This window comes from Pectinophora gossypiella, chromosome 1 (assembly GCF_024362695.1).
Source record: "Pectinophora gossypiella chromosome 1, ilPecGoss1.1, whole genome shotgun sequence".
NCBI lineage: Eukaryota > Metazoa > Arthropoda > Insecta > Lepidoptera > Gelechiidae > Pectinophora > Pectinophora gossypiella.
In genome coordinates, this window is record NC_065404.1 from 1,908,592 (window position 1) to 1,920,487 (window position 11,896).

Genomic DNA, 11,896 nt, shown 5'->3' on the forward strand with positions numbered 1-11,896 from the left:
CTGTAGTACGCGCCGCGAGATGGAAAGGAAAATGTGTGGAGATGACGTAATTTCTAAAATTTTTTGGCTCTGTCTCAAACATAAAAAAAAAATACTGGCCTAAAGAAGATAAAACTCTAAAGTTGTCTATTATAATGTAAAGCTATAAATGTCAGGATTGCACTGGCGTGAATTTATGTTTGTATACAGCGTGATAGTGACATAGTAACGAATACTGAGGGGGATGATTAAGAGCATGATTTTTAAATTATTTTAAATTCTATACTTTTGTGACGCAAAATTCCACTTGATATTAACTCAGAATAATGAGCTGGATCAGCTCCCTTAGTATTCGTTACGATGTCACTTACACCCCATACAAGTACATACAGGTAGCCATACAAGTAGGTATGGGTGTTAGTGACACCGTAACGAATACTGAGCGGGATGATTCAAATCATGATTCTGAGTTGATATCAAGTGGAATTTCATGTCGGAAAATTCATGAAAATGTTTGTGTTTTTTAAAATTATTTTCTATTTTATACTTTTGCTACGGAAAATTCCACTTGACATCATCTTAATCATGGTCTGAATCATCTCTCAATGTTTTCGTTACGATGTCACTAACACCCTGTATATATGTAACCGCAACTGAGGCCCCACAGTTGAGTACAGGCCTCCCTTCAAGCAACCTCAATAGTGTATGAAAGTTATAGAAGTAATTACCTACCACACCACCTACCCACTACCTATTACATCACTACTGTGTTTTTTTTTTTGTATATTTTGCTGGTTTTACCTCTACCATGAAGCGGTAGAGACCTTGTCAGACAAAATACTTATGTTATTAGAACTTTTACTAACTGTGTTTACCTATACCACTGATTACTTGCGTTACGTAGAAGCAACTGAGATACATCATCATCATCAGCCGTATGACGCCCACTGCTGGGCAGACATATTTCTATTCTATTTATATACGTGTCTAGCTTTATCGCAGTGAAGGTCTAAGGAGACTCCACAGCACTCGGTGCGAAGTAGGCAGTGTTCCTGGCATAGTCCATTACTTAAACAAACCGGGTGTGTGTAGCCCCCACTTTACACCTACGTGGGGATGTTTGTGTGTTTATCGCCGTTTGGTTGGGAACCATACAAGTAAGTAGGTAGGAAGTAGTTATTAATATTTGGGACGTAAACCATCAAGAATTAAAAAAGAACTTACAATATGTCATTCTATTTATTAAATAAGGCATAAAGTAAACGGTTAGAGTCATATCGCGTCTCGTAATTTGATGTTTTATATAGGTCGATATACCGACACTCGACAGCCACGAAGTTGTATTACGAATTCTATCTTTGCCAACGCCTTGTAAACCTTTAGAAATATATACCGTTTATATCCACTTACCTAAACTGAAGATTTGACAGGTCCGGTTTTTTAGAACCCGCGAAAAGCCCAATACAGGTTAGGTTACATCCTCCGAAACGCACTATGTTTTCCTTCACCTAATAGTTATTTATGATTCAAACATGAATTCGAAAAACGATTTCTAAAATTATAGGTTTAGGTCCGTGCTTATAGTAGTGAGTCGTTTTTTCAACTGGGCTACCACGGCTCCACGATATAGAAATATAATATCGTTGATATGTCCAAATAAATTCACTACTTATTATAGGTTACTAAAAAAAAAATAATATTCTGATGCGATTTTCTTCAACGAAACCTCGATTTCCTACAATTAAATCATTTCAACCTGGGTAAAATTTGAGACCACTTTACCTGGATTGAATCTAGGGTGTCTAATAGTGTCTATTACGAAGTTTTATTAGCAAAAATCGCACCCGAATGCTATATTTCATGTGACGTAAGCACTTACGTGGTTTTCATTGATCATGTGACATTGATGAAATTTTGCCACACACTTTATCTCAACATTCATTTCAAGCATTACGAGTCTGTACGAATAATCACCCCACTCACAATTACTTGCACGTTTGCGTTACAAAACAAAACAATAAAACAGTCTTTGAGCTCAAGCACAAATTTCTCGCACAAACGCACAAATTAATGATCGCGATCAATGCTCTTGCGCCATTAGCATTATATTTACGACGTGCTTACCATTTAGACGTATTTGCCGCCTATTATAGGCTATTTACAGGCACCTAACAAAAGCTGGCTATATTCCTGCCTTGTTTAATATAAAGGCTGTTGTCCGCAACTCGCGGTTTGACAATAGCTGTATGGATTTATGCTCATTTTAACTGTTTTTCTTGGTACAATTCGAAAAACGTTGGACAGTTTTTTAAGCTTAAGATTTTTAACCCCCGACGCAAAAACCACGAGGTGTTATAAGATTGACTAATAAATGTGTATGTGTCTGTCTGTGGCATCGTAGCTCCCAAACGGATGATCCGATTTTAATGCGGTTTTTTTGTTTGAAAGGTATATCAGTCGAAAGTGTTCTTAGCTATGTTTGGTGGAAATCGGTTCAGGTCTTCAAGGTCATCAGAGGTTTTGTTAGGTGTGATAGGAATGTTACATGCTCAGTTTGCTTGCAAGCATATGTAGGATCTGACATTCGAAACACTAATGACTTCTGGAACCACTGAGTTGGTCTGCTGCGTACATTTTTTCTGGTCGGGGGTTTTATAAAATTTTAAATTTAATTTTTACGTATGTTGGGAAGGCGTATCGGTGCAGAGACCCTGAGAGGCGTCGGCCAATGACGCGGATTAGCGGTTTGATTTAGTATCTTTTTGTGATCTTTGTGACTTTAGTTTTTTAAGATGCACTCAGCTTTGTATGAATCTTTATTGTTGTTTTGCTTAGGTTTCTGTTTATGATATAAATCTTGGAAAAAACATACAGCTCATATATGTGAAGTGTCGATAAGGAGCACCAATACATGTCCCGCACTTTTGTTAGTAGTCTAAACTACTAATGATGCCTACATTTAGATCATTGTTGGACGCGACGTGAGTTCCGATAAATAAAACTCCTTCGAAATGGTGTTAAAATAGACTGTACTGAATTAAAAACTAGGAAATTATTTACATAAGTTAACAAGATAAGAAAACATGCCTCGTCGGCAAAGTCCGTGGCGTACTTATATCCCGTAATATCGCCGCAAATAAAATTACAGTAAAAATATATATTATGACTTTGATGTTGCCAACAATCATTAAATAAACCACGGCAAGTTTTCTAAAATCTAATTTGCAAATATTCCTCAGTTCCCATCGGGCTCTGCAAAGGTAGAATAAGATATAAAAAGCGGCTGTGGAAGATTGTCTCTCGCGGGGTTTACTCGTAACGCTCTGTGGCTTTTGTGTGCAAAGCCCGGCGTGCTTTTCCACTGTGATTTTGAAAATATTGTTCTTTATTTCCTTTATAAACATGAATATTTCTCAATTAATTCCTCTTATAAGTCATGTATAAAATGAATCTCTTGGTTGGGCAGCAATTTTGTCACTTGTAAACGTGTTACTGCTGCCGAACTATCGATACGCAATAATATAAATAACATAAAAAGCAATATTGCTATTTGACATTTGTCTGCATATATACTTAATTTTATATGCACTGCTTCGATGTGTCTTTTTTAACCCCCCTAGTTAGACTATCGGTTGTTAACCTTAAAATCATTTAAGTAAATAATATTGCTTCTGACTATTGCAGGAACTATCAATAGTATTGCTTCTGACTTTTGCAGGGACTATCGATGTTATCGAGTATTGCTGTGTAACGATAGTATTAATCTAAATGAGCTATCGATACTATCGATAACCAACACTAAACATGTCATAACTTCCCACATTTTGTACAGAGACAGGCTTTTGTGAAAATTAAATATTTATCCGGGAATATCAGTTCTGAGTGATAGGCAATCTTGGTAAATTGGCTGGTAACCTATAGTGATAATTCTGGTGTCAGTTAGTCAACATTTTGACAGTTTTTGACATTGAGAATGCGTTGTGGAATTGACTTGTAGCGACAGGACATTTAAAAGCACTATATGGTGAAGCAACATTAATTTGTAAACGAAGAGAAACCTCCTGTCGAAGCCAATGGGAAACAAGCCCAAACCTCGTAAGTATATTGAAATATTGTCTCGTAAACGTCGCCTCACGCCAACTCGTTCGGGTTAACCGACCGATGCAAGATTGACACGTGTGAAGTATGACTTCATTTGTCTGACTTCGATATACTTGTGCCAATTTCATTTTACATCTTTTTAGCAGCTTTCGTTTTACTACCAACTCCTATGGCTTTCTCACAAGGTTCAAAATCTTTGACTGTATCATCAATGAACGTCGGGTCGTTGGTAGGATGGTATGCTTTCGAGGGCAATATATCGACCACGAGGTTATGAGATCTCTGCTCTGTTGTGAAAAACAAAGGTGTTTTCTGATGGGTCCGTGTGATTTAGTGATTTGGCTAAAGTTTAGAGTTTGTTCAACCAAGTGAGATGGTCTTTTTGCTTTGTTGCTATGAGAATATTGGAAGTAATGGAACGCGTCTGCTATGTTAAAGTTTCCTGGAATGATTCTTTAAACACAGATAATATATGATCCAGGTCTAGTCAGCCGCTTAGATAGTTCAGTTTTAGGTTGTGTTATGTGCTTTGTGGTTATTAATTGTTTAAACAGCAGTAGATAGTGGTGTACGGTATAAACACCCACTTCTCGCCAGCTTCGTCTAATTCCCGTATAATAGGGGGCGCATATTGCATATATAGCATATTGCCATTAACCGCGCAAAAATTCTGCAAACCCCGTGATATAAATTATCTATGATCTAAACATGAATTGAAACTCATAAAGTCGAATTCAGTGGTTCAGAGCCTTAGCCGGGACCTAAACCCGTGACACTACGAACAGGGCTACCGTGAATTGTTTAAAACATAAACAAAACACAGAATCACAACATCAAAGTCCATTTTCTAATTAACGACCGAAACTACACTAAAATACACTTGTTTCCAAACAATGGCTGAACAAAATGCAATCCCGTGCCTTGTCAGTATAAATCCAACGAAAAATGGCAACTTCTGTGCCTTTATAGACTTTACCATTTCACAACCAAAACATCGCAACTCCAATTTAATGCTGTCGAAACTAGAATTGTATTTCATTAACCATAAATTTCAGAATAGTCTGTCGTGGACGCAACATTGTCGTGGATAACAGCGAAACTTTTAATAAATGCAGAAATTAATCACGATAATGAGGGAATAAGTCTAAAATAGGCTGAAATAGGCTTTCTTGCAATGGCACTAGTGACTAATAAAAATTTGCTAGTCTTTGAAAGTAATATAAGTTGTTACACGGTACTATGGTAAGAAAATAACTGTGTAAGTAAAGATCTTTATGACGTCAAATAATGTTAGGCACTAGACAGAATGGAATAAAAAAATATTGGTGGAGACATAATAGCTCGTTATCCGCGCTATTCGATCACACCGTTGTGTCCACCTCTTCGCAGAACTGTTCTTGGTACTAACTCACCTGTTCCCAGACTATGCAAGCTCTTGAACCACTATAGCAAAGTTTTAGACCTCAATGCTGACTCACTTCATGGCTTCCGTAAAAGCACTATTGAAAATATCTGTTTTAAATAAATCTACTCACTTATTGTTAGTAATAGTAATATTTTTTTAACTTTTAAACAACAGTTTTGTCTAAAGGTACCCACTTTCTTTTTTATATCAATGCATGCTGTGTTTACTTATAATTAGTCACTACATTTAGCTTATAAGTTGCAAATGTCTTACTTATTACAATGTACTAATGTAAGTGATTGTTAGTAAACCAAATAAATAAAATAAAATAAAAATAATATTGACACACTTGGCAAAATTACCTCAAAGAGATAGTCGTGGTCAAATAAAAAAAAGACACTTTTGATTTCTGTGATTAGCATAAAATAGCCTCACGACTACATCTCAATGAGGTAGTCAGAGGAACATCCATCGTAAGATGAACTAAATACCTCACCGAGCTTTCTGTTAGACCAAAGTGATAGGTGGTGAGCTGTGTCGGCGTCTGTAACGGTCGAGTCAACCATGTTAGTGAAGACTGCACTCATTGGTGCAATTCTGGTACCAGGGTTTGAAGTGGCACGGCGCTTCCCGTTTGAGAAGCGAGCCGGTGTACGACAGGACCACTATATCATTCATTTCTTGTTGTTTATGGCTGCATCGTTACTGAACGATGATTCTGCCAATGTCAAAGTTCCGAAGAAAACTGTTTGTAAACGTAAATAACCGGTTTTATGTAAGATAGATTCTTCGCAGAGAATACTCGGTGGGTAGTCCACTGTTGCAAAAGTTACCTAAAAGTAGGACAACACAATGTTAAAATGACGTCACAAATAAGTTAGTAACACGTAAAGAGGTTATGGAGAAGCAAACTTAAAGTAGGGTTACTTGTCCTAAATTTTTATAATTTTAAGTTATAACGTTTAATAAAATTGCATAATATATTAATAAAAGGGGTATAAACTAAACTTAAGAGGTAATTAACGTTCACGGGGCGGGGAATATTAGGAGGGAGAATATCATAAAGAGATATACCTATATTAGGACAGGAAAAAAATAAATGATCTACTGTGCCATCTTCAACACCACATTCGCATAGAGAATGATCACGGATTCTTAATTTGGCTAAGAAAACAGGAGTGCACACGTGTCCTAGACGCAAACGGATAACAGTGGAAGTTACCCACTTTTCAAAATTTCTATATTTACTAAACCAGGGTCTTGTTGGTATAGTAGGCTGGATATTTCCATAAACCTTACCCTTTGCTTGCTTGGAAATTATCCAGTGCTCGTTCCAAGATTTGAATAAATGTGGTTTAGCGAGAGACCGGATGTCTCTGGAGAAAGACTTGTTATGGGAATTGTTGCCTAAGCGAATAGCCTCCTTAGCACACAGATCAGCCACTTCGTTACCGTGAATACCACTGTGGCTTGGGATCCAAGCCAGAATAACCTCAATTCCACTCTGTTGGCATCGATAAAGAGCTTCCTTGGTTTTGAGGGTGAGATAAAAATTTTCCCTTGAATGGAAAGGCAATTTTAATAAGTCTTGTAGACAACTCAAGGAATCTGAAAATATTATTGACTTGTTCAGCTTGTGAGATTCTATATAAGACACGGCTTCTAAAATGGCAATGGACTCACCTGTGAAGATTGAAGAGCTAGAGGGGCATTTAAAGTTAAGGATGATGTTATATTTAGGTATCCATACAGCTGATCCAACGTGGCTAGAATCGGAGAATTTTGAGGCGTCAGTATAGAGCTGGAGCCAGTCCTTCCAGTTTCTCTCCAATATCCTGTTGAACTCCTTATCAGCGCCCGGCGAATTCTTGGCTATTCCTAGGTTTAATATTACCTTTGGGCAAAAAACAAGAGACTCAAATGGAAATTCAAAAATTGCGGATTTAGGGGTCTGATGAATAGTAAAGGAACTGACTTTTTTAAAAGACTTGAAGAGAGGCGGCAAGTCTTTATGTGACCAATAACTAGACGCGGACAATAAATTGAGGGAATTAAGTTTTTTATGAAGAGGGTGAGAAGAGTTTTGTAAAATGTTAAAATAATACCTATCCGACAAAAACTGTCTGCGCAATTGGAGTGGTGGTTCCACGCATTCGACTTGGAGAGCATTCGTAGGGGACGATTTCATCGCTCCTGTAATTATTCGCAAGCATTTAGCCTGTAACCTGTCCAGTATACGTAGAGCAGTTTTGCTGCAAGGTTCTAGAATAAAGCTGGCGTAATCAAAATGACTACGAATAATCGCATTGTACAGGAGCTTTTGGCAATAAGGATGGGAGCCCCAACGAACCCCAGACAGAGATCTAAGGACGTTTATGTTTTTTTCGCATTTCGCAACAATATTTTCGAGGTGATACAAACCAGTCAATTTACTATCGAGGATCACGCCTAAAAATTTAACCCTGTCACGGATAGTCACCGGCTGTTCATCAATGGCTAGCGCAATGGTAGGTATAGCACGTTTACGGGAGAACACAACCGCACTACACTTTGGGACAGATAGTGAAAGTCCATGATCACTAAGCCAGATGCTTAGGTAGTATAGAGCAGAATTGAGCCGGGAACATGCTTCCGTAAACGAGGAGGAGCAAACATACAGAGCAATATCATCCGCGTATTGGAGGATGTTGCTGAAGCAAAGAACTGTTCTATCGAGATCGAAGGTGTACACATTATATAATATTGGACTAAGGACTGACCCCTGAGGAAGACCTTTCCATAGGGATCTGGAAGGAGATAGGGAGCCTTGAACTCTTACAACGATAGATCGAGCCATGAAAAGATTGCAGATGACATTGACCATCCTCTCCGGGATATTCAGCTGAAGCATTTTCTGCCTGAGTATTGGGAGGAGGACGTTATCATAAGCAGAGGAGATGTCAAGGAAGACACCGATGACATGCTCTTCCTTACTGAGGGCTCGTCTAACATCAGTGGTGAATATGCTAAGGCTATCCAGAGTACCCATACCTCTACGGAAACCAAACTGAGATTTAGATAATAGTCCTCTATTCTCTAACAACCACTCCAATCTGTTTTTTAACAAATGCTCCAGAATTTTGGCGAGAGTCGATGAAAGGGCGATAGGCCTATAAGAGGAGGCGTCTTTTGGATCTTTTCCAGGTTTGAGAATTGGAACGACTATTTGGGTCTTCCATGAATCAGGAACGATCCCGGAAGTGAATACCTGGTTGATGATTTCCAGAAAGTATAATTTCGCTGACACTGTGGATTTGGTAATAAAAGAGTAAGGAATCCCGTCCATGCCAGGGGATGAGACTTTTAAGTTATCCAGAGCACAGCATAGTTCAGCGTATGAAAAGGGCTCGTTGAAACTATGAGAAGAAGGTGAAGGGGGAGCTGAGGTAGGAAAACAGTCCTGGTAGGGCACAGAGGGGGGAGCGAGTTTGTCAAAAAAATCCGGTAGCCAAGAGGACGTGTCGTTACAAGTTATGTTATTATCATTTAGCAGATACCTTCTATAAGCTTTAACACGTTTCCAGACTAAAGAAGCAGGAGACCGGGGAGCGAGAGACTCACAGAAGTCACGCCATCCCATAACCTTTTTCTTGGCCAGTAACTTCTTGCAACGCGCAGACGCCTTCTGAAAACACAGATATTTTTCCAAAGAAGTTAGATCGCCAGCAAAAGAATTCTCTGCCATGTCACGAAGACGTACACTCTCAGAGCATTCCGCGTCCCACCACGGAGGTGAGGAGATTTTGCCCCGAGCTGAATTTTTCAAAGGGATTGATTCGTCAGCGGATGAAGTAATGCATAGAGTAAACTCATCGTAACAGGCAAGAAAATTAGATGGAGAGATCGGGGTAAGAGACGTGACTTTACTATCTACCAGCTTAGCATACTTATCCCAATCAGCCATACCCAGGCGGTACTTCAGAAGAGGAGGAGGATCTTTAACAGGAGAGGAAGAGGAAAGAAAGGAAACAATAATAGGAAAATGATCGCTCCCATGGCAATTAGGTAAGACCCTCCACGAGAGAGACAGCACCAAACCAGGCGAAACCAACGACAGATCCACGACGCTAGAACCACCACACAGAGGTGAAGTCCTCCGCGTCGGTGAGCCATCATTCAGCACGCACAGGTTGATATCGTCCAGGAGATCAAATAAGTGAGGAGCCAAATGGTCACACTTATAAGATCCCCAGAAAGTGTGGTGAACATTGAAGTCACCAAGAATTATAAATGGCCCAGAAAGAGAAGAAAGAATATCTTTTAATTCTATAATTTGAGAGGACTTGGGATGTGGTAGATAAACAGAGACAATTGTGTAGTTAAAAATCTTAATTGCTACCACGTGAAGGTCGCGATCATGCGGGGGGATGGGGATTTGGGAGAATGTGGATTTTTTATTGACAAGGATGGCCGAGCCAGCATAACCATCATCCCTGTCATCCCGAAGACAGGAGAAACCAGGGAACCTGAAAATGGAACCCGGCCTCAACCAGGTCTCAGAGATGGCACAGACGACAGGCTTGTGCTTATTGATTAAGGAGATTAATTCAGACTTTTTGGATCTAATGCTCTTACAGTTCCATTGTAGGAGACATTGGCCCGCCATTATTGATGAGTATTTTAGAGAAGAATTGTTTCAGTAGCAACATGACATTGTTCGGTAAAGAATCTGAGAATTTAGATATAACATTAATTAGGGAACAGATTAACAGTTCAATGAGGTTATCATTGGGAGTCAGAAAAGGGGTGGACTCAGAGGGAGCTTGGAAGGCACAACCATTGGGTTGTGAGGATTTGGGGGACCTGGTGATGTTAGAATGAGCCTGATTATCATACGGTCTGCTCAATTCTGGGGCTGGGCGTCGTTCACGAAATACAGTTTTCCGATAAGAAGTACTAGGTTGGGATGCGGATGGAGAACCTGGCGAAGGAGGAGAGAAGGTAGGTTGGGAATAGCATGGGGCCGGTTGGGAGAGAACATCCGCGAAAGATCTTTTAACCGTGGGGAAACGGACGGAGGCTTCTGCGTAGGAAATATTTTCCTCGGACATAACTATCTTGATGGCCTTTTGTCTGGAGTGTTCAGGGCACCTCGAATCTGTAGCTCTGTGATTGCCATTGCAAAGTAGGCATGAAACTAGGTCGTCAGGAGTGTTACAGCTCTCACCTAAATGAGGCTGAGCACATTTGTAGCAACGGGGTTTAGACCTACATTGCGTCTTAATGTGACCAAACCGGCAGCAGCCTCTGCACTGGATGGTAGGAAGCTGGTAAATATCGACAGGAAGAGACGAATAAAAACAGTATACCTTATTGGGCAATGTCTGACCCAAGAAGGTCAGGACCACAGTGGTGGAGGGGATCCAAGTAGTAATTCCATCGATATTTTTTTTGGAATTTAGTCTTCTAGCTTTTATTACCTGTCCGCAATTGGTGGGGTATTGGAGGCCCGCAACAAGTTCCTCCAGAGACCAGTCAATGGGAATGTTTCTAACAACCCCCATTCTTGAAACCTGGAACTGAGGGATTGATGCACATAACTTGTTCTCTTCAAGGAATGGGTTTGCTACAAAGTTGTTGGCAGCGGAAGAGGAGGAAAACTCCACAGAAATCCGGTTGCGTCCTACGGATGTAACACCTCCGTTAACTATGCCAGCTATTTTATGTTGGAACAAGAGTTGGGCAAGTTTTAGCACTCTTAGGGTGAGACCCGCTGACGGATCACTTTCCAAACGTGAGACATGTACAGAAAAGGGGCCTTGGTCAGAATCTGAGTACTTCAGTTTTTCGCCTGCGAATTCTGGCACAGTAAATACATCCTGCACAGAAGCGGCCGGGGTTATATTTTTCTTGGGGTTGGGATTAGTTATTTCCGTCTCCGCATGACGTTTCATTGTTCTCTGTGCACCAGAAGACTCCCCCTGGCTTCGATTCAAAGCCTGAAGAGGACCCTCCAAGTCTGGTGGAATACCACCTCCTCCCGGAGGAGGATCGTCCCCCATTATATAATAAAACAGGGATTTACATGCACAAAACACTCACCACGTAAACACAGAAATACCAGCACCAATAATACACAACAATATATATAATAATTTTGAAACAATCAGAGGATTAATCCAAAAACAACAAAGAGTATCGGCCGCAACGTGATTTCTAGAGCACGATGACAGGCAGAATCGACCACTATATCATTGTATCCTCAAAAGTGACAGCTAACATTTCAAGGTTCTGCCCAGCTGACGTCATCTCACACTGCGTTGCCATTTCTTAAAAAATAAATTACCCACGACCAAATGTTTTTAATTTACTTTGCAAGGCAATTTGGAACTTTTAGTAAAAGATTTATTTACAGTTTTAATGATTTTTATA

General features: G+C 39.8%; 1 protein-coding gene across 1 annotated transcript; it reads right to left on the reverse strand.

Annotated features, from left to right (window-relative positions):
* Window positions 1–7,118: 7,118 nt before the first annotated feature.
* LOC126366595 (uncharacterized) lies at window positions 7,119–11,526 on the reverse strand. The gene is made up of 3 exons (XM_050009761.1): window positions 10,945–11,526; window positions 9,022–9,149; window positions 7,119–7,379 (listed from the first exon to the last, which is right to left on the reverse strand). Exons 1-3 carry the CDS (start codon window positions 11,524–11,526, stop codon window positions 7,376–7,378), a joined length of 714 nt encoding a protein of 237 aa, XP_049865718.1. The 3' UTR covers window positions 7,119–7,375.
* Window positions 11,527–11,896: the final 370 nt, after the last annotated feature.

Bases quoted from the DNA above. Each gene is read 5' to 3' on its own strand.
- LOC126366595 (XM_050009761.1), bottom strand. From the start codon at position 11,526: ATGGGGGACGATCCTCCTCCGGGAGGAGGTGGTATTCCACCAGACTTG. The intron at 9,150-10,944 runs GTAATAAAAGCT...CTGTGTTTTCAG, and splicing joins ACCCCACCAATTGCGGACAG to AAGGCGTCTGCGCGTTGCAA.